Source organism: Silurus meridionalis, chromosome 6, assembly GCF_014805685.1.
Source record: "Silurus meridionalis isolate SWU-2019-XX chromosome 6, ASM1480568v1, whole genome shotgun sequence".
Lineage (NCBI taxonomy): Eukaryota > Metazoa > Chordata > Actinopteri > Siluriformes > Siluridae > Silurus > Silurus meridionalis.
In genome coordinates, this window is record NC_060889.1 from 16,175,264 (window position 1) to 16,195,827 (window position 20,564).

The 20,564-nt window shown below is 38.2% G+C and overlaps 2 protein-coding genes across 4 annotated transcripts in view; one reads left to right on the forward strand and one right to left on the reverse strand.

Moving 5' to 3' along the window:
* The window catches only part of LOC124387422 (adhesion G protein-coupled receptor A3-like), a 30,215-nt gene extending 20,064 nt beyond the window's left edge, over nt 1–10,151 (reverse strand). Inside the window, exons 1-3 of one of the 2 annotated variants that reach the window (XM_046851780.1) lie at nt 9,168–10,151; nt 8,806–9,088; nt 359–430 (exon numbers count right to left, since the gene is read on the reverse strand). In XM_046851780.1, coding sequence (XP_046707736.1) covers nt 359–430; nt 8,806–9,088; nt 9,168–9,204 — 392 coding nt within the window. In that variant the 5' untranslated portion in view covers nt 9,205–10,151. Of the gene's footprint in view, nt 1–358; nt 431–8,805 lie in introns of both variants that reach the window. The other variant, XM_046851779.1, reaches the window with a different exon arrangement.
* Nucleotides 10,152–14,324: 4,173 nt separating this feature from the next.
* On the forward strand, nt 14,325–18,133 carry gba3 (glucosidase, beta, acid 3). 2 transcript variants are annotated; one of them, XM_046850702.1, is made up of 5 exons: nt 14,325–14,525; nt 14,880–15,104; nt 16,163–16,965; nt 17,065–17,174; nt 17,364–17,660. In XM_046850702.1, the coding sequence occupies exons 1-5, from the start codon at nt 14,423–14,425 to the stop codon at nt 17,419–17,421; spliced, it is 1,299 nt and encodes a 432-aa protein (XP_046706658.1). In that variant the 5' UTR covers nt 14,325–14,422; the 3' UTR covers nt 17,422–17,660. The 2 variants fall into 2 exon arrangements, with proteins under 2 accessions (XP_046706658.1, XP_046706656.1); XM_046850700.1 differs by having other exon boundaries at nt 14,328–14,525; nt 17,065–17,188; nt 17,364–18,133.
* Nucleotides 18,134–20,564: the final 2,431 nt, after the last annotated feature.

The following is a 20,564-nucleotide window of genomic DNA, read 5'->3' on the forward strand; positions in this document are numbered from 1 at the left end:
TTCATAAGAAGTAAAACTGCTTTTCTTTAGAACACTTCACAAAAGAATGAAAAGATAAATCCATGGACTTTTTTTTTCAGTAAACATATTGTTTTACCAATACATTCATAGTATAAAGCAGGTCAGACTAGTTCCCTAAGGGCAGTGTCTAAAATTAACTGTCCTTTCCACCACCCTCTCACGACAAGCACTTAAAAATTCCTCCACTTTACTGAAGTCCTTTCTCTGGCAGCTGACCGGTCGAATATAGTAGCAGTTCCCTCTGTATGTGACAGTCATTCAGCCTGCATAAGCCTTTTTTTCCTGTGTGTTTGTATTAGTTTATTATTATCAGAAAAGGAAATCCAGCTCAACTTACAGTCTCTCAAGCATAGCCAGGCCGACGAAGGAACCATTTAGGAGTTCTTGGATTTTATTGGTGCTTAAGAGCCTGTAAAGAAAACAAACACATAATTATTAAATGTATAAAGCAAAGTGTAAACATCAGGTTGCTTCACTGATCTCATTTTAATCTGTATTCAAAGTACTGAAAGCATTAAACATTTCAAAAGAATCGTTTATTTCGAGACGCACACAGAAAACCCACATACTTTTAGGGCCAGACTATGTGGGTGTGGATATTTTCCCACAAACACTATGGTGCGTAAATAACGCAAGTTAACATATACATAGTGATTTTTTTTCCAATGGTGTTGAAATTAATATTTAAGAGTGTAACAATGACGTGGTAGATATTTAGCATCATGGATTATTTACGTATTTCAGACTATTTCGCAGTCCTTCAAGCAGCACAAAGACTGCACGGCCTACTAAAGGGTTTCGAATGTAGTTACGGCATCATCATATCATATGGAAGCACCATTAAGGAAGCAACATAGCCTGAAGCTAAATCTTTCTCGGTCAAAACATTCCTGGACAGAGTTACAGGTTGTAGTGGCTCACTCACACTCACACTCACCCTTTACTCACACAGACATACTTTTATTACGGGTGCTGAGGGCTGGTTTTATTACAGGTTAGTGTGTGATTTAATCCCCTACCCCACCCCAGCTCCATTCCAAGGCTATATACCTGTACGTGCTGAGAGCTCGTGTGCAATTCACCATTACAGTACAGCAGACATTAGCATTTCAAATGCCACATGCGAATAGTGCAAGACTTCAATAACATATCTCATTGGAACATAAGTTGAAATTTAGTTTTGAAAAATAAATGGGGTATAAAAATACCATCACTACTGGTTTCAGAGGCAGTGATCATAATAGGAAATACAAATCAAATACAGTAATTTGCAGCGATCCAAAGTTACACTAAACTAATCCAATTAACAGCTATTCTGAAATCTGAAAAATCTCCAAGCTTCAGAAGATGCTGTTTTTGTAATCTTTAGTTATAATGGAAATCTGGACATACAATAAACCTGTGCGCAAAATCGGCTTTTTTTCACCTTCTCAAAATCAGGTGACACAAACACTTCAAACACTTTAAAGCCCAATGAAACTACCTTGTTTTGAATTAAGTGGAATAACACATGAGCAGATAAAGTCTACAAGGCAAGCAAAAATGTGTAACGCTGTGTTTTAGGTGGTAGCTAACCTATTGTAAATATAAACCTATGCCGAGTTTTGTTTGCAGTTAGGTGCTCAGAAGAACATGCTACTTTCAAAATGTGAAGACAACTGACCGCATATTTTCAAACCTCTGTTCATGCCAATTCACAGTGGTACATAAGACTAGCTGCCCTCTAATAGGACTGATCTGACAGACACTCATGATGTTTTTTTGACTGATAGCTGATAGAGGGCCATGAGTGGCTGTGGCATCATTGGGATTTGACCCTAATTCTCCCAATAATAAATTCCAAATAAATACTTTTTTGAAGCTTGAATAAAAAGAATATGTTCTCCTTATTAATAATTTGCATTCAGAATACATACACAAAATCTGTTTGTCCTGGGTTCAGGATAGTGATATGTCCAGTTATGAGTATGAAAGACTTTAATGGATTTTGAGTTAAAAGCTTAAACAGACTAATAGTTTCGGTCTTAATAAGAATTTAAAACAGTGCTGCTATCTCTGCAAACAATTTTAGCAATGTATTTAGTTTTGTCTGATTGAAATATAGCTGTAATGTGTAAAACATTTGTTTCACGGCAGGTTTACGGAAACCTGGGACAGATTTTAAAAGATCATTTGCACTGTAGATAGAGCATGCAATCTGGCAATGCTCAGGCTGTGGAGAAGTCATTACCCAATCTGCACTGCTCACCTGAGATCACTTTTTTAGTACATATAAAACTTCTCAAATTCCTCAGACAATACACAATTTATTTGTTACATAAAGAGTGTTTAAGTCCTTGCATCATCATTGAGAGTTCACTTCCCATATTCAGGTTTACTCAATAGTATTGACTATCAAAGATCAGGTGGGTTTTAGTAATGCTGGTACTAAACAGGACAGGAATGGGGATCCCAGGCATTGGATTTATCTCTGCCTTACGTTTCTGTAGACTTGCATAAAGGACGGGTAAAGACAAGTTTAAAAACCACTTAAGAGCAGCTTAAATGTCTAGAGACTAAAAAGACTGCAGAGATAATGAAGTGCAGAGGATGGCAACTCTGACTGCAGACCTTGCTTGTGGCCTCTCTCGGGAAGTCCTGACAATTAGCATGCTAATGATAATCTGTTTTGGTGCCTGAGGGCCTTGCGGTCCCAGAGACAGGAATCTTCTTATCTTGATATTTTAAATAGATTTGGTGCCTGACTTCAGCAGAGCCAGTTTAAGGAATACAACCAAACATACGAAGCAGCCAACTATCAGAATAACTAATAGTCTGCACAGGCTACAAATCATGGCACACAAAAGGAGTTCATATTAAATGTAATTATTTATTGCAAGTAGACCGTCTTAAAAGACTTTTACATTAACAATATTTTGAAACTAAAAAAAGGGAAAAGTTTGTAGAAGATTTTTGCCAGCATTTAACTGAAACTTTGAAAAGAGGCTCTTCAAGCTTTCTGGAGACACCAGAAAGAATAAATGTCAACCAGTCAGAACTTGTTCTTCTTTTTCAGACATGTACCAGAGACAAAACAAACCAAGCTTTTACCAAAAACCATCTAAGCTAAAAGACATCAGAAGATTGACGAGATGCAGAGTGATAATGTGATACTTGTGTGTGCACTGCATCCTGATGGCTCGACAGATGCTCAAGACGTCTCTGGCTAGAATCATTAAACCTGCTCAGATGCCTTTGTGAGAAAGTAGTGATGGGACTAAGAAGTAAAATGGATTAGTGGCAAGTCTTTGGTGTAGATCAAGTGAGCGGGTTGAAGTCCATGGAAAAGGTATGGTGAGCTGTTACTTAAACATGCATTACTATGTATAGTAGAGTAAGTAGAAAGTTACTTTCACAAGCACTTTAGACACTCTCAAAGCATCCCTGTTTAAGACTAAACTAACAATTTTATTGGATTATTGCTTGGATTCTGTAAACATAACATTCTCTGTTTCAGCTTGTATGATGAAGCTCCTCTCACAACACACTTTTAAGAAAAGACCTAAGCTATGCTTACGTCAATCAATCAGTATGATTGGGTTCAGTGGCGCCACATACAAAGTACAAAGTAAGCTTGAGGTAATGGGGGTATTGATTTCTGTCAATTTGTAGCTGTCCAGTGTCTTTAGTGTTTTCACATTCCAAGGCCAGCGATATCCCAAACAAACCGAATATGCACCAGCAAAAACCAGGCTGAAAAAAATGCACAATAAACAGATGGCACCACAGCAATATTACACAAAACAATATTTTCCTGGTCTACCAGTACTACCGTGTTTCCGGTTCTTTTTTTGTGTGAAGTGTTTAGAAATGTTCTATTTATTCCTGAAGTGTTTACTGACAAGCACTGAGACTTTCAACATGCACACACAGCGGTGCTCAAAAAGTGAGATTTTGTCCAAACTGAATAAACGGGTGTCAAGCTGGAAGTCTAAACAGGGAGTGGGTTTCTAAAGTGGAAGCTCAAAATGCCCACTATAAGCTGGTTGTGCTCTAACTGGCCAATAGCAGCTAACTTGATATCACACTTGATCAGCAGTAAACTTGATATCAAACAAAACTGTAAGTAACATCAACTTGCTATCAAATGAACATAAAATATTCATATCCCTTTTGGTATGGACAATAAGAGAACATTTGCACTTCTACCACCAGTATTTAACAGTGATTTAACCTTATTCTTAAAGACAAAATAACATTGGTTATATATATTTGGAATATACTTGGTTATATATGAAGATTTTCTTTCTAAATTTCCAAGAATCATACAGCACAAAGAAAGCACCCAAAACAAACATCCGTGTGCAAGAAGTAAAGAAAAGCAGCTGCAGCAGTGCATGTTTTTTCTGGGCGCAGCTTACACAAACACTCGAGATGAGCCCCCAGTTCACCTTTTTTCATTAGACAGCAGCTACATGAATCAAAACAGCCAGTAAAGTATTCCACCACCTGAAGAAATACCTACTTGATGCAAAAAAAAGCACAATGGGCCAGGTTTGGTGCCTTTAAAAAACATTAGCCATGCCAGATTTAAAAAAATGTTGTTCTAATAAAGCAGGGACAAAAAGGGACATTTTTCTATTAGAGTTGGACAAAAATGTGACTTGCTCTGGCCTGGACAGCTTACATGTGTTCCCATTAAATAAGCTGATCCAGTCTTGCTGCGAGCCACAACGTTTAATAGGACTCGGCTGGACTTTCAAACCAGCGTTTCCTGTGGTAGGAGGAAATCCCACGTCCCACAGTGCTTCTCTAAAGGTGCCAGGTGTGTGTCAGTCAGAGAGAGAAATAGTGAGCTGCGTTGGAAGAGTTATAACCCTCCTACTGAACAACAAGCGCAGGTGTGTGCACACTCACAATCACACAGGATGTACCATTGTCATCTCTTTCTACAGGCTACAACAGGGATATAATATGCTTTTAAATGAAATATATGTCTGGGAATGTGTTGTACAGTGATAAATACAGTGAACGTATACAGAAATCAATCAATATAGTATTAGCTTTTTATTAATAGTCAATTATTTCATGTATTTCATGTTTGTGTGAGTAGGCTACAATCCAGATTAGTGGAAATGACTGACTAGGAATTAGGCTCAACCACAAATAAATAAAAAAGGGGAGAAAAAAAAAGGTAAAAAGGAAAAGGCCGCCAAGTTGGATGAGTATGTGCATGTAAAACACTTATCTCAATCTTTTGGACCATGTCAGACCGTCACATGCTCTATGCTCAAGTCAGTGAAACCCAAAACACTAAATGCGAGTGAGAATGAATCACTGGAATGTGCAAATCTCCCATAAAGGGGCCAAGAAATGTCTAATGTTTGAGGTAGTTTATTTTTGACTAGTTTCCCTCCCCCCAAGCCAATTCCTAAAGAACGTCACTCAAGCCTCATATCTACTCTACATGTAAACATTTTGCATTAATCAGAGCTAAAGTCCTATTTCTGCAGGTCATCTGGTTATTTTTATTCATGTTAACACACACCACATGTAATACAGTGTACAGTGAGTACAATGTAAATTAATGTTTTATTACAGGACTGCAAATTAGACATTATTTCTTCAGTTTCTGATGGGAGGGCATCATTGCTTTAGATTGTCTCAGTATATGTTGGAATCCATGTTTCCCCAGTGCCCCAGTACAAGCTACAGACTATGATGCTACCACCACCATGTGACTGTAGGCAAGACACAATTTTCTTGGTACTCCTCACCAGGGCGTCATCTGAGCCAAACAAGTTTATCCTAGTCTCAACAAACCACATGACATGGTTCCAGTAATTCATGCTCTTGGACAGGATGTCTTCAGGAAACTGTTCACCGGACTTGCTGCAGTGTGCAGCGAACGGTCTGGGCACTGACTAGCGAACCTTCTGCTTCCGCAACCTCTAAAGCGATGCTATCAGCACTCGTGTCAGTTTTTTTGAAGCCAGCTTCTGAGCCTGCTGCACCGCACGAGGACTTAAATTCTTTAATTGACCCTTGCGAGGTCTGTTCCGAGCTGAACCCGTATTGGAAAACCTCTGTATGACCCTGGCCACTGTACTGTAACTCAGTTTCAGGGTGTTACTGATCTTATAGCCTGGGCATCTTTATGGAGAGCAACAATTCTAATTCTTAAATCCTCAGAAAATTTTAACTACTCGAGTACAAGATACACCAATTTGTATGGTCTTGTCAAGCAGACAAAAACTTGAACATGATGAATAGGACACGTGGCTTTGCATGGTTGAGTGTCATACAGTTGTTATTACTTAGGATGTACATACTTTTGTTGCAGGCTATTTTGATAATTGCTGCATGTTATTTTCAGAAGACAATAAATCTGTACTGCTACACAAGCTGCGCATTGATTAAAATATATCCAAGTTTCATTTCTATAGTATTGTCCTTTGAAAAGATATAATAAAATGGCTTTTGAATTGTGAGGGGGTAGATACATAGATAAATAATGTAACTAAAGCTATCTAAAGCTAACCCTTTCTTTTTAAGTGTGAACATAGCTTTATATTTAAGATGTCCCTTGGGGTTGTTTGTATTGATGGAAGATGCTGTAGCTCCTCGTGAAATTTTATTAACACTCGATTAAAGCAGTAAGGATCTATATTGTGCTTAAGGGCACACATGTTGAATGTAATGCTCGATACTGAGATGCATAGAAGCGTCGTACTGATCAAAACTTTGTGACATGACATATTACAGAACTATGTGCACCAGTGCAGAACAGCACTTGGACAGAAGTACCAGCATCCTGGTATGTTTTAGCAACTGCACAAAATTGCACCTCTGTAGTTTGAAACACAGAATATAAAAGATAATGAATATAAAGGATATTTTCCCAACAAAACTAATTTGACCTGCCATTAAACAAAGTCCTCAAGCAAAAACGGAAGAGTTAATAGTGCAGCTGATTCAGGCAGGGAAATAAGACCCTGTTATTATTCAAATATCCATAAAAAAAAATACAGTGGCATACAGTGAATGTGCCTTATTCGAGCAAACAATCAGACAAATCAGCTGGAAAAGCTAAAAATCCACATACTGGACAGGTCTCAATATGTACAGACACTTTACCACAGAAATTCAATAGTAATGTTTGCAGACCATGAGACACATCATCTGATCCCATTCATTCTGGTAAAAAGCACACAGGGCTGCTCAGAAGAACGCATCAAGTGGACAGACACTGTCACATTTTCACAGCAAACACTTTTCAGACAAAGTGATCAAACTGAGTGATGCAAACCATGTAAGAGTGAAAATTCACAACGTCTGGCAGACAACAACCGCTAACCAGGACAACATCCGTTTGGGATTTCTCACAGAAATTTGATATTGGTCTAAGCTCCAACTATGATACCCAAACTGTCCTACACTTTAGATTTCAATTTATATTGCATCATGTCTGTAGTCAGGTTCATCATCTGGTTGGACATAAATTCATGCCTGCTATTTTTGACGCGAGTACCAAGAACTACAAGGTCGACAGATTTAGCAAAATCGGCAGCAATTTGACCATAATGTAATTTTTACTTTAAAACAAGCACAATAAGAAATTCCTTACATCTGCCACTTTTAGCACATATGTAAGTACCATATATTAACATGTTGTTCAACATTTTTAGGCTTTTGAGGTATACCTCTAAGAGAACTTGGAAAGACTCCAGAACATTAAAACAGAGGGTTTTCCCTTTCAGCGAGGGTTAATTCAGAAAATAATACTACTTATTGAGGTTATGCTATAGTACACTTGGACAACTCTAGTATACACTCAGAAATTAGGGGTATTACACTGTAATTCTTTTACCTGGGGTGTTACCATTACCTTAAAGGTTCAGTACACTTCTGCACCTTCAGTGTGTAAGGTGCACGAGGTGTACTTTTAAATACATTAAATCTTAATCCTGATTTAATGAAGTACTTTTAATAACTTTTGAATGTTTAGCAGTGTTTGCAAATAGTGTATTGTTCAGTGTACCTGCCCATTGATACAGTTTGTTACACATTTTTCTGAGAGTGTAGAGTTGTTAATATTTATTTTTCTTTATGGCCTCTACAGTCCACCTGGAAGCTAAATTTTTAATGGGTCCATGATTGAAGATGGAGTCTGAATGTGGAGGTATGCTCTGTGTGCCAGTTTTACACCCAGCCACAAAAGAAAAAGACTTGAGATTTTTTTAAATTCATAGCCAATATTTCAGATTGAAAACACACAGAGATGTTTGCTGGTTCACGGAGTTTGCATGACAGCTCCACACTTACTACTTTGAAAACCTCAGCTGCCAAAAAACAAGACCTACTTCGGCAATAGGCATTTTTTAAAGATTCATTATCTTGAAAGATGATGTGTCCGTTACATTTAATCTGCAAGCTTACGATTCGCTAATAGGCACAAATTGAGTCGGGTCAAGTGATGCGATGTCTCTAGGAACAGAAAAGTTTAAACCAAACCCAGGCTTAAACCAAATCCAGCCTAATAGTGGAACATTACAAAGAATGGTGTTGGTATGAGATATGATCCAGCTTGACACATATTTGAGTGTGTATGATAGCTTTCACCGTGGTGACCCACTGGAGTCCAGTCCAAGATGTATAAATAGATGAGCACCTTTTAAAAACTCATTCCTTCCACCAGGAGCTCTAGATGCAACAAAACCTGGCCGTGTCACTCAACAGCAAGAAAGAAAGAAAACAAGGGAGGTAAACAACAAGGCAGCATGATGGTGGATGGTGGTTACTTACAGTGTGACTGTACTGTTGGGGAAAGAAGTGACAGGCACAACCTGCTGGAGCTCCATGTTGCTACACACAACCTTCTTCTCTGCTGTCCCTGAACGACCGGTGGTTTTCTGTCGTTCTTCATAGTATTTACATTCTTGCGAAGCTGCCCAGTTTGCAGTCCCGAGCAGTACAAACGCTAATAAAAGCGTACAGCAGCTGCTAGGAGACATTTCCAGCTTGTTCTTATGTTGCACAGGAGTGGAGTTAATGAAGCCTCGGAAAGCGGCACAGTTTGTTTGTTTGTCTACAGATACATAAATGATTATTCTTGTGTTTTTTCGACAAACGCACATTAAATGCAATTAATTTAGGGAATTACGCACAACGTTTTAGGTCATGCTGGAATCTTGGTGTCCACATTTAGACTGGGATGCGCCATGGCTTTGTGTGCTGCACATGAATCAGTCCTGAGACGCGCTCCGGGATCCTTCCTTTGTTTTCCAATTGGCTCGTTTTACGACTCGGTGCCATTGAGTCGCTCGAAGCTCCCAGTCTATTACAATCTATTATACAGAAACTTCAACTCGAGCAGAAATTTCTGTAGGCTGGCTGCCACTGCTGGCTGTATTCCATGTCGTTTTTCTCTTTGCCTCTTCGTTGTTGGTTTTTTTTAAATAGCTAGACTCCTGCGCGGTGAGGAGACAGCTGCAGCCAAACACAGGACATACAAACTTCAGGAAATCTGATCACGCTTTGCTCAAAAGTTACTTTCCTTTCCTTTGTTTTGTTTTTTGCAAAAAAATAGTTATGGTTCAAAGCAAACTAAATGATACTCAAGAACGAGTTCGCGAACTTATCAAACACAAAAGTTGGTCGCGCGCCGAGCAGATCCGCACCGCAAAAAACACACCGGATTGTAGTTGGGGAACCGCGCGCGCCAGCACGCACGGTCAGCTCTCACTCCATAAGGTTACAGAAATGTCCGTAGAAATATATGCAATTTTTTTTTTTTCCAGGAACATCAACAAAAAAAAAAAACGACGTCCAAAAGATCGACGCAGATTTTAAACTCGAGGTGAGGCGAGGAGGAGGAGGGGAAGCAGCTTGCAGTTTGTTGAACTCGTTAAAAGTCCGTGTGAATCCGTGTGCTCCACTTCCGCCGATGACGTCATCGCAGGGCTGCCACCTTTTCCATAAAAAACCACCAGTAATCCACGATGAAGCGCAGCTCATAGGGCTTCACTGCGAAAACAGACCAAGTGTTCAGTAGTACACACCACCACAACCACCTTTACCATCACCACTATCACCCGTAATCATCATCAACCAAACTCTGTGGAAAAAGAACCTGAATTTCAAGTTTTATTTTCACATTTCAACCAAGTCAATTGGCTTTCATTGGCATTTTAGCCTAATAGAGTACAGTACACAGCAAAACGAAACAACATTCATCCAGGTCCAAGGTGCTACATGAAACGATATAACACAAGATAACGCAAAAACTACACAAAGTGCACGTGTGCAAACAACGTTTAGTACAAGCTACACAACACAATGAGAGTAGCACAGTGCAGTGAAGGAGTACAATATTAGGTTAGCAAATACTGGACATGTAAACATTCAAATCCATATAAAAATGTGTATGGAAAAATCTATTTAAAAAGCAGCAAAAAATTAATAAAAATGAAACAAACCTAGTTTTGTATATAATAAAGACATTCTATATGTTTTGTTAATACTACACTCAGGTAAAACATTTTAAAGTGCATCTAATTTCCATCATTGCTTTTGTGTTCTCTTTTTTGAGAAGGTCTCAATGTTTTCTGTAGAATTCGTTGTACAAACTCAAACGACAGATGATTACTCTAACAGAAGAAACTGATTTTAGAGTAAAACTGCTGTGAAAAGTAACATTGTTAATTATCCATTGAATTATCTGGTTTTAAATTAATGAATTCTGTTTGTGCTAGATTTATCCATCCTCTAAAACACTTTGAGACTTTGGAGAGGTGAGAGACATCATGGACTGGGTTTTCTACCTGCACAATCAAACACTAACACACGCATTATAGACAAGGGGAAATGTCAATCGGCCTTCAATGCCTGTGTTTGTACTAGGGGAGGAAACCAGAGTACCTTGAAGAAATGACGAAAGCATAGGGAAAACATGCAAATTCCCAATATTAGATGACTAAGCCCTCTATATCCCCTTGATAGATTTTTAAACATTTATGCATTTATTATTGTTTTCTCTGTGAACTGTGTTAATCCCACAAAAACGAAAGATATCTATTTATAGAATCAAATAATGTTCATGTGAATGGCATGCTGTACATGAATAATTAGTGGGCTATTCTGTGTCACCTGTTTAGTTCATGTAGATGTTGGATGCCATATGCAGTGTAGTGGTTTATATTTTATGTGTTTCATCACCTACCATTAAACAAAATGCTTGTAGCTAATTGATGAATCCATGATGTAACTGTTAAAGAGAATTACTTGCCAACTAAACAGATTACAACTGTAACACAATCCTTCACAATCCTAGGTGCATTGTATTCATTGTGAGTCTAAAGAGTACAGGCAAGTTCCAACTCGTAGCTGTGGGTAGCCTACAAACAGAAGTGGGTGCAGGCATCGCATGCAACTGTATAAAGCAAGAGATGAGACTTGTTTACGTGTGTGTGCAAGTTCTGACAGTCCTTTACTATAATGACAAAACACAAGTTTTATGTTGGTACTTTATAGTGAAGCAGGAAGTTTACTTGTAAATGAATAAATGGCTCACTAAGGGACATTCAATGAACTCTATAGAGTATAAAAGCATTCTTCCTACTCTTAGTGGTGTTAAAAGGCAAAAGAGAGCATTTTACAATATATTTTTGTGATACAGTACCACACCTCCAAGGCTCTGTAATTATTCTTATTTTATTAATTAATCTTTTTTTTTGACTGACTCCTTGATTTGAACATGTTTCATCCGAACAACAACAACCACAACAACTAAATAACATGTACAACTATCATTAACCTCAACATAAACCTAATCTGTCCTGTTTGTGGAAAATTAAGTCATAGTCTAAAATAATGTTACAAATATCTAAAAAAGAAATGTGCAAATATGTAAAAAAAAACAAAAAACAAAGTAGAAACATAATACAGTATATAGTATATACACAACACAATGTATAAATACAAAAGAAGAAAAAGAGACCACGAGTAAGTAGTTACATTATCAAACATATTGCACATAGGTATTATTGCATGGTTTAAATTTATTGTTATTGCAACAGTATTAACATAACAGTGTATAATTTGGTGACTGGTTCACTGGGAGCAGCTCTGATTGTAAAGTCTAATAGCAGCAGGGAGAAAAGACTCCTTCAGACAGTTAGGATTTAACAGTCTGTCCCTGAAGGAGCTGCTCAGAGATGAAACTGTTTCAAACAGGGGGTTAGAGTCATTCTGAAGTAATGATGATAGTTTAGCTACCATCCTCTTTTCTCCCACCTCCTGTACAGTGTCCAAGGGTATCCCAAGGACTGAGCTGGCCTTCCTGATCAGCTTGTCCAGTCTCTTCCTGTCTGCAGTAGAGATGCTGCTGCACCAGCATACCACATCATAGAATGTGGCTGAGGCCACCACAGAGTCAAAAAAGGTCTTCAGTAGCTCCTCCTGCACTCCAAAAAACCTTAGTCTCCTCAGCAAAAGGAGTCTGCTCTGTCCTTTCTTATAAATTGCCTCAGTGTTATCTGTCCAGTCCATTTTGCTGTTTCGATGAACACCCAGGTATTTGTAAGAGTCCACTCTTACAATGCCCATTTCCTAAATGTTCACTGGTGATAATGAGGTTTGTTTGTGCCTTTGGAAATCCACCACCAGTTCTTTGGTTTTCCCTGCGTTTATCTGAAGGCAGCTCCATTGGCACCAGTCCACAAAGTTCTGGATCAGTCGTCTGTACTCCCTGTCATCATTATCCATGATCAGACCGACGATGGCAGAGTCATCAGAGAACTTCTGCAGGTGACAGGTTGCTGAGCTGAACATAAAGTCTGTAGTGTAGACGGTGAAGAAGAATGGGGCCCAGAACCCTTCCCTGCGGGGCTCCAATGTTGCAGACAACAATGTCAGACTCACAGTCACGAGTCCTCACATACTGTGGTCGGTCTGTGAGGTAATTCAATATCCGGTTAGAGAGATGATGGTCCACTCCCATGTACACCATCTTATCCCTCAGGAGTGCAGGTTGGATGGTGTTAAAAGCACTAGAGAAGTAAAAAAAAACTCTCACTGTGCTCCCATCCTTTTCCAGGTGCGAAATAGCCCAATTTAGGAGGAAGATGACAGCATCTTCCACTCCAATGCCAGATAATAAAACATTAATGAAAAATAATTTTACAGCTAAATTATTATTGATGCCGATTAATTCAGCATGCATTTTTGTTTGACTCCAATAAAAAAATTATATATAATCACTGAACATTTGTTTTATTGAAGTGCCAAACCCAAATCGAGCACCAAAATCCACACATCGGGCAATAAAACTTCATATGGAAACATTGCACAAGTTCTGTTTGGTGCCCTGATTATTTAAGTAATTTAAAACACCATTATTACTTTATATATATATATATATATATATATATATATATATATATATATATAGAGAGAGAGAGAGAGAGAGAGAGAGAGAGAGAGAGAGAGAATCTATATGAAAATACTGGAAATTTGATCGGTATGCCAATCAGGGAGAAGAGGTGTTGAAGGTGGAGAGTTCAGGTACCTGGGGTCAACAGTGCAAAGTAATGGAGAGTGTGTTAGAGAAGTGAAGAAAAGAGTGCAGGCAGGGTGGAGTAGGTGGAGAGGAGTGATCGCAGGAGTGATTTGTGAAAGAAGGGTATCTGCAAGAGTGAAAAGGAAAGTTTATAGGACTGTGGTGAGACCTGCTATGTTATATGGATTAGAGACAGTGGCATTGACGAAAAGACAGGAGGTGGAGCAGGAGGTAGCAGAGCTGAAGATGTTGAGATTTTCACTGGGAGTGACAAAGATGGACAGGATTAGACATAAGTTTATTAGAGGGACAGCGCATGTAGGTTTTTTTGCAGACAGAGAGGTGCGATTGAGATGGTTTGAACATAGGCAGAGGAGAGACATGAGGTATATCGGTAGGAGAATGCTGAGGATGGAGCCGCCAGGAAGGAGGAAAAGAGGAAGGCCAAAGAGGAGGTTTATGGATGTGGTGAGGGAAGACATGCAGGTAGTTCATTTGAAAGAGGCAGATGTAGTGGACAAAGTAGAATGGAGACGAATGATCCGCTGTGGCGACCCCTAATGGAGTAGCCGAAAGAAAAAGAAGATGCCTATTAGCGATACTGATCTTGACAGTATTTGATATCGGATCGAAAAAAGTGATATCGCTCATCCCTAATCCTTGGACGCAAAGCATATGAGACCTATCCTATGTATAAACAGACGTCTCCCCTTTCTTTACGTGATGACGTAGCTACGCACACGCTGTACGTGCTGACGCTCCACGCTGTATTTCCGGGTGCTGTAAAACGCGGCGGCAATTAAAGTTGAGCTTTGGGTCTGATGGACAAGTGAGAGGACGCGTGTGCCGTGTTCATGTTCGTCAATGACAAACGCAGCCGACATGGCGCTGTCAAAAACTGTGTCCCTTCAACATTTTCCCAGTGATTTTGCATGGGGAACGTCAACAGCTGCGTACCAAATCGAAGGTAGATTACTTTTCTATAGCTGCACTCTAATGCACTTTTGCAAAATGAAACCACTTAAGTAAAAATAAATAAATAAACTATTATTTAAAACATTTATATGCTCTTTAACAAAGTTAATGGAGGATCCAGAATCTATCATGAGATGGAAATATACCCTGGATGGACACTTTTTTGCAACACACACGCAATTAAATGTATTTCAACCAATGTTTTTGTGTGGTGGGAGAAAACCAGAGAACCCAGAGGAGAACATGCAGCACACACTGTAATGATGCCTGTAATTTAACTCATATATGCAACTCGAAGCAAGCTATGTTTTCAAGTGTGTTTTGTCACTTTTGTGTGGTTGTACAGGGGGCTGGGATTTGGACGGTAAAGGCCCCAGCATATGGGACACTTTTTGCCACAGTAAAGGCCGAGTGTTCGAGGGTCACACTGGAGATGTGGCCTGTAACAGCTACCAGCTTTGGGATGAGGACCTGAAGTGTATCCAGCAATTAGGCCTCACACACTACCGTCTGTCCTTCTCATGGCCACGGTTGCTTCCTGATGGAACCACACATTTTGTCAACCCAAAAGGTCTGGAATGTGTTCAATAAAATCAAAATGGAAAACTACGACCAGTAATTGGTAATCTGCAATGTGTGTTTGTGTGTCAATGTAAACCAATGCATTGGTGAGTGTGTGCTTCTGTACATATAGGTGGTTAATAAATATGCCATAAATATATAAAATACGGTACATTTGTGTGTGGCAAAATTTGCATCCTCATGGCTTCTGTTTTGTGGAAGCCAACATCTCAATATCTTACTCCACTGTTAATTTATGGATGCAAAGAGATGCAATTTAAAATGTAAAATGCAGTATTCAAAATGGTAACGTATTTAAATGTACTTTTTCCATTTCCATATGTGCAAAGTCTGGTGCAAAAGGAAATGAAAATTATATAAATTATATAATTACATTTGCCATTTCCAATAGTAGTTGTACTATGTAATTACATTCTAATTTTAACATTTAATTAGTTGCAAAATGAAAATATATATAAAAAAAAAATGTATTTGAAGTGTAAAATGTCCAAACAGAAATAGTAGCAAAATGATCATTTGACATGTTATTTGTCCTAAATGCATTTAGACTCATGGTTAGGACATTTAGGATTTTATTTTCATCGTAACACTGTGTGAAATTTGTAGCAAAATTCAGTGTGTGTTTCAAAATGCAATCTGGGCCAAAGGTATAGCAAAAAGGTAGCATAATTGTTATAAATTCTTATATTTTTTTAATGCATTGATGCCCACGCTTTGAATGCATTTTCAATGAATACCCTGCAACGAATGTAGTTAAGTCTATTTGGTTTTTAAAATGCATTCAGGGTTGATCACGCTCACCCTCCGTCACAGCGAAGTTTGTTCCACAGCTTCTCTGAGAAGCAGCCCCAAGCACTGAAATATTAACATCGGTGTAAAATTTAATGCACTAAAAGTTTTGGTTACAACACATTGCTTTTTATTTATGATGTTTCTTAAATCCCCTCTGTAAATTTCAACTCAAGTCCATGTGAGGTTATTGTAATAATCTTTTTCTGCACACATCATCATCTCTGAGAATAAACCTATTTCTGTTTTATTCCCCAGGTGTAGAATACTATAATAAAGTGATTGATGACCTGATCGCGAATGCTGTTGTTCCCATGGTCACCCTGAACCACTTTGACTTGCCTCAGGCTCTTCAGGACCATGGTGGATGGGAATCTCCAGAGATTGCAGATATTTTTGACTCGTATGCTCAGTTTTGCTTTAAAACTTTTGGGGACAGGGTGAAGTTTTGGATTACACTAAATGAGCCTTATGTATGTGCGAAACTTGGGTATGAAAATGGCATCTTAGCCCCAGGCCTTAAAGAACCAGGGACCTTACTCTACCTTGTAGGACACAACATGCTGCGTGCTCATTCTAGAGCCTGGCATAGCTATAATGCCCACTTTAGAGGTCTGCAGGGAGGAATGGTTTCCATTGCTCTTAACAGTGACTGGGCTGAACCTTTAGACCCTGGATGTAGTAAAGATGTTGCTGCCACTCAGCGATACATGGACTTTACCCTTGGCTGGTTTGCTTGCCCAGTGTTTGGCACAGGGGACTATCCAAAGTCCATGAGGTTCAGGATTGAGGCTAAGAACCTTGAGCTAGGATTTACTAAAGGGCAGCGGTTGCCCAAGTTTTCAGAGGACGAACCCAAGCCCTTGGGTACAGCTGATTTCTTTGCACTGAACTACTATACATCACGCAAAGTGAAGGATGCAAGCTCTCGTCCCAGTGAGCTCAGTTTCGCAGGGGACCAGGGAACAGAGGCTATAATAGATCCATCATGGCCAGTGAGTGGCGCGTACTGGCTTGCTGTTGTGCCCGAAGGACTGCGCAAGCTTTTAAAATACATAAAGGTATATTTGAGATATTATTCTTACTTTTACTTGCATTTCTAACTTGGTACATTTACACATTCACAACTTTTTTAAATGTGATGGAATTATGTTCCGCAGGAGACTTGCAACAACCCAGTCATTTATATCACTGAAAATGGCTTCTCGCAAATTGGGCCTGTGAAGTTCGAAGATATTGATCGCTGCCAGTTTTATCAGGACACACTTCAGCAAGTATCCAAAGGTCTTGCAATAGCAGAGCGTACATTATTCTTTACACTAGCAGTGTTTAATAAATAAGAATATATATTGACTTTGATGCAACGTTTGATCGATAAATATTTTAGGCTGGGTTTTTCTAAATATAGACATTATATTGTTTACAGACCATTAATGCAGTGTCTTGCATTGTGTTCTAGCGATCACAGACGATGGTGTGAATGTAAAAGGATATTTTGCCTGGTCACTTCTGGATAACCTTGAGTGGTCAGAAGGCTTCAGTGTGAGATTTGGCCTCTTCCATGTGGACTTTTCCAGCAGTGAGCTAAAACGCACTATCTACCGCTCTGGTGAAGAATATGCAGCTGTAATAAAAAGATACCACACCTATACCAAGCTGGACAACTGAAATCACTGAGATCTACACATCTGATTGTTTTAATGCTGAATATCATTAAGAGCAATGAAAATGGCTGAATTATATATTTTTAATGATTCTGATGGCTGGCTTTGTGGTTTTTAAATCCAGAATTTCAATAATCCCCCGCTTCACTCACGGTTCGAATCTCGTGACCCTGGTTTATTGTGGAATTGCATTTGCCACACAACTTGTTTCGCTGATGAGCCCGGTCTCTTACGCATAGTACGATAGACCAATAACACTTATAGGGACTTGTTTTTGTGCTTTTATGTTGAACTAATGAAATGTATTGAAAATGATGTAAAATGTTAGTACATTAAATAGTATTATTGCGGTTTTTTGTTTATCGTGGGTGGTTTTGGGACGTAACCGCCGCAATAGACTAGGGATTACTGTATACAATTTAAACAACATAAAAACACATTGCACATTTGAATGCACTATGAATAGTCTGAAGCACAAAGCTGAGCTAAAACAAGCATTTTAATTGTTATAATTATGCTTTTGAGGCACTTTTACAATGTACAATAAATATGTGCAGATTCTGAATATTCTGAATTCTTTCAAATTAATTTTAAAGATTTTTTCTAAGATTGTGTACATATACTGCATGCTGGAAGAAGTCCTGGGCAGCCTAGTCTTTATTTATTTATGGGCATCTGCGTATTTGATTAGGTACAAAAACTAAATACATTTCAAACATTACATTTCATTTTTTGCTTGGAATAGTAAAGTTAAAATGTTTTAAAGTGTAAAGACAGGAACACATTACATTTTCAGACTAATAATTTAAGGAAGATTGCTGAGTTTTACATGCAAGAAAGGTCAGGTAGTCCAGAAGAACTGTGGCAGACTCTCCAAGATTCTCACTAGCTAAATTCCTTATAAAAATCTAATCACTAATCAAACTTAAGTTACTTTAGTTTTAATCTATTTGTGACATTATCAATATTTTTTTTTTGTTTTCAGCCCATCAATCTGTTTCCTGTCTTTGTGCAGCTTTTTCAATCTGCCACTGGTGTATCATTTCTAGCTCTCACACAGCACAGATGTAGACTAGTTTATAACGCTAACAGCAAGCAGGGCAGAAGGTAACAAGAGGTTTGGGGTTAATGTGGATGAGACAGAGGAAGTCAGTGATGTAAACATGACATTTCTGATCATCATCTTTCCTCTACTTGTGTTGTATATGGTGGATGTTCTGCCTGAATACATTCATTAGGAAACAAAATGTTAGCGATTTTAAATTAATATATTACTATGATGTGAAGTTCAGTTACCAGCGTTAAACTAAAACAGCTAGTAGTAATGGCTACTTTTTAAGTACATGTCGGAGCCCAAACTTCTTTACTTTGATTGAAAAAGTGTAGTGAGTACTTTTAACTTTTACCAGAGTCTTAAAACACGAGTATCTGTACTTCTTCTTGAGTAAAGTAAATGTGTACCACACGTTTTTTAACATTATGGAAAAATCATCACAAGGTTAAAAGTAGTTAAAGGACAGAACTGTTTCCATGTGTAGAATGTGTCCTTGATGGCCACAGGTGATGTGTATATACATGACTGAACAGTTACACATTAGCATCTACATGCAGTACATCGCTTTCATGTTTTCTTGATAAACCTAATACATAAATAAAAGAGCTGAGGAAGGCCAGAGTTGCTCTGTTTGGGTTTTGTTGATGAGCACTGCCACATGGTGGTGCAAAAGGGTAATCACATGTACATATGATTACAGTTCGAGGAGAGTGCCTTAGGACCTAACAAACCTTGCAAATTTATAGACAAAGAGATGCTCACTGAAATTATTTCGCGCCCGTAATGTGTTTTATTTTTATGTTTTGATCTGATAATGAAATATATTGGATCTTTATTTTTGTAGAACTTCGGCTCCCATGGGTAAATGCAAGCTGTAATAGACAAATGACTTGATAATGATAATGATATTCATAAAAATAAATATTTTATTTCTCATATAATTATATGAAACCATTTTCTATATGTTAAAAATAACCAAATTGGATTTTTATGCAATTTATATACCGAATTCTGGGAGTTAGAGTTTCACTGCTTTTGTTCACTAATGCTGCTTGTCTATTAAATCATTCATCGTAAAGTCATACTTGAACCCTGCCTCATAAGAAATATAACAAACCATGTCCTAAACGTGTCATGCATGACATAGCAGTTGTATAGCATTGGCCTATTAACATTATCTAATGAATTGTCATGATGGCTGCCATAATGGTTCTTGTCATGACGGTTTATGCTGCACACAAACTATTGCCGTGTGTGCCTGTTTTATTACATGTCTTTATGACACACAATAACAAGTGAAAAAAATGTTTGATAAAATGTTATGACCACTGACCTCATATGAAATGTTTCTTTACATAAATCATTATTCATTCATTTTAAATTCTACCACAATGCCTTTGCTAAGTCAATGGCAGGATCTATGGCATATTGTCAGTTTATTTAGCTAACTTTAAGACCCTAACCTATGCATTAAAAATACAGTTTATAGGCTGTTACCATGGTTATATCAATTGCTATATGAATTCATTTAACATAAACTGTCATGGCAACTCATGGCAGCGTACAGTAAGAAATCAATATCGGTTAAATTGGAAGAGCAGCACAAAATAATTTCCAAAACATAAGATGAGCCATGTAACCTGTTTGATCCCAATCTTATGTTGGCCATCTTTAACCACAGGGGCATTATTTAACAAAAGTAACAAAAAAAAGGACAAAAAGTAAGCTGATCCACAAAGTTGCCATGAGAAGTAGTACTTGGTATGGGATAGCTAGACAAAAACCCACTGAACAATGAACAAAACAAACAAACAGATTTTGTTAAATTACCTAGTTACTGAAAACGATATTGTTAAAATGTCATGGTGTGGAAAAAAACCCAACCTTTTATACTTTACAAATTATATTTGACCCCAAAAAATTTAGTAGGTTGCCATATCAC

What these genes read in the sequence shown, in the direction of transcription:
- gba3 (XM_046850700.1), top strand. Translation starts at nt 14,423, where the DNA reads ATGACAAACGCAGCCGACATGGCGCTGTCAAAAACTGTGTCCCTTCAA. An exon ending in AGCTGCGTACCAAATCGAAG is followed by an intron (nt 14,526 to 14,879) that starts GTAGATTACTTT and finishes GTGGTTGTACAG; the next exon opens with GGGGCTGGGATTTGGACGGT. An exon ending in ACATTTTGTCAACCCAAAAG is followed by an intron (nt 15,105 to 16,162) that starts GTCTGGAATGTG and finishes TTTATTCCCCAG; the next exon opens with GTGTAGAATACTATAATAAA.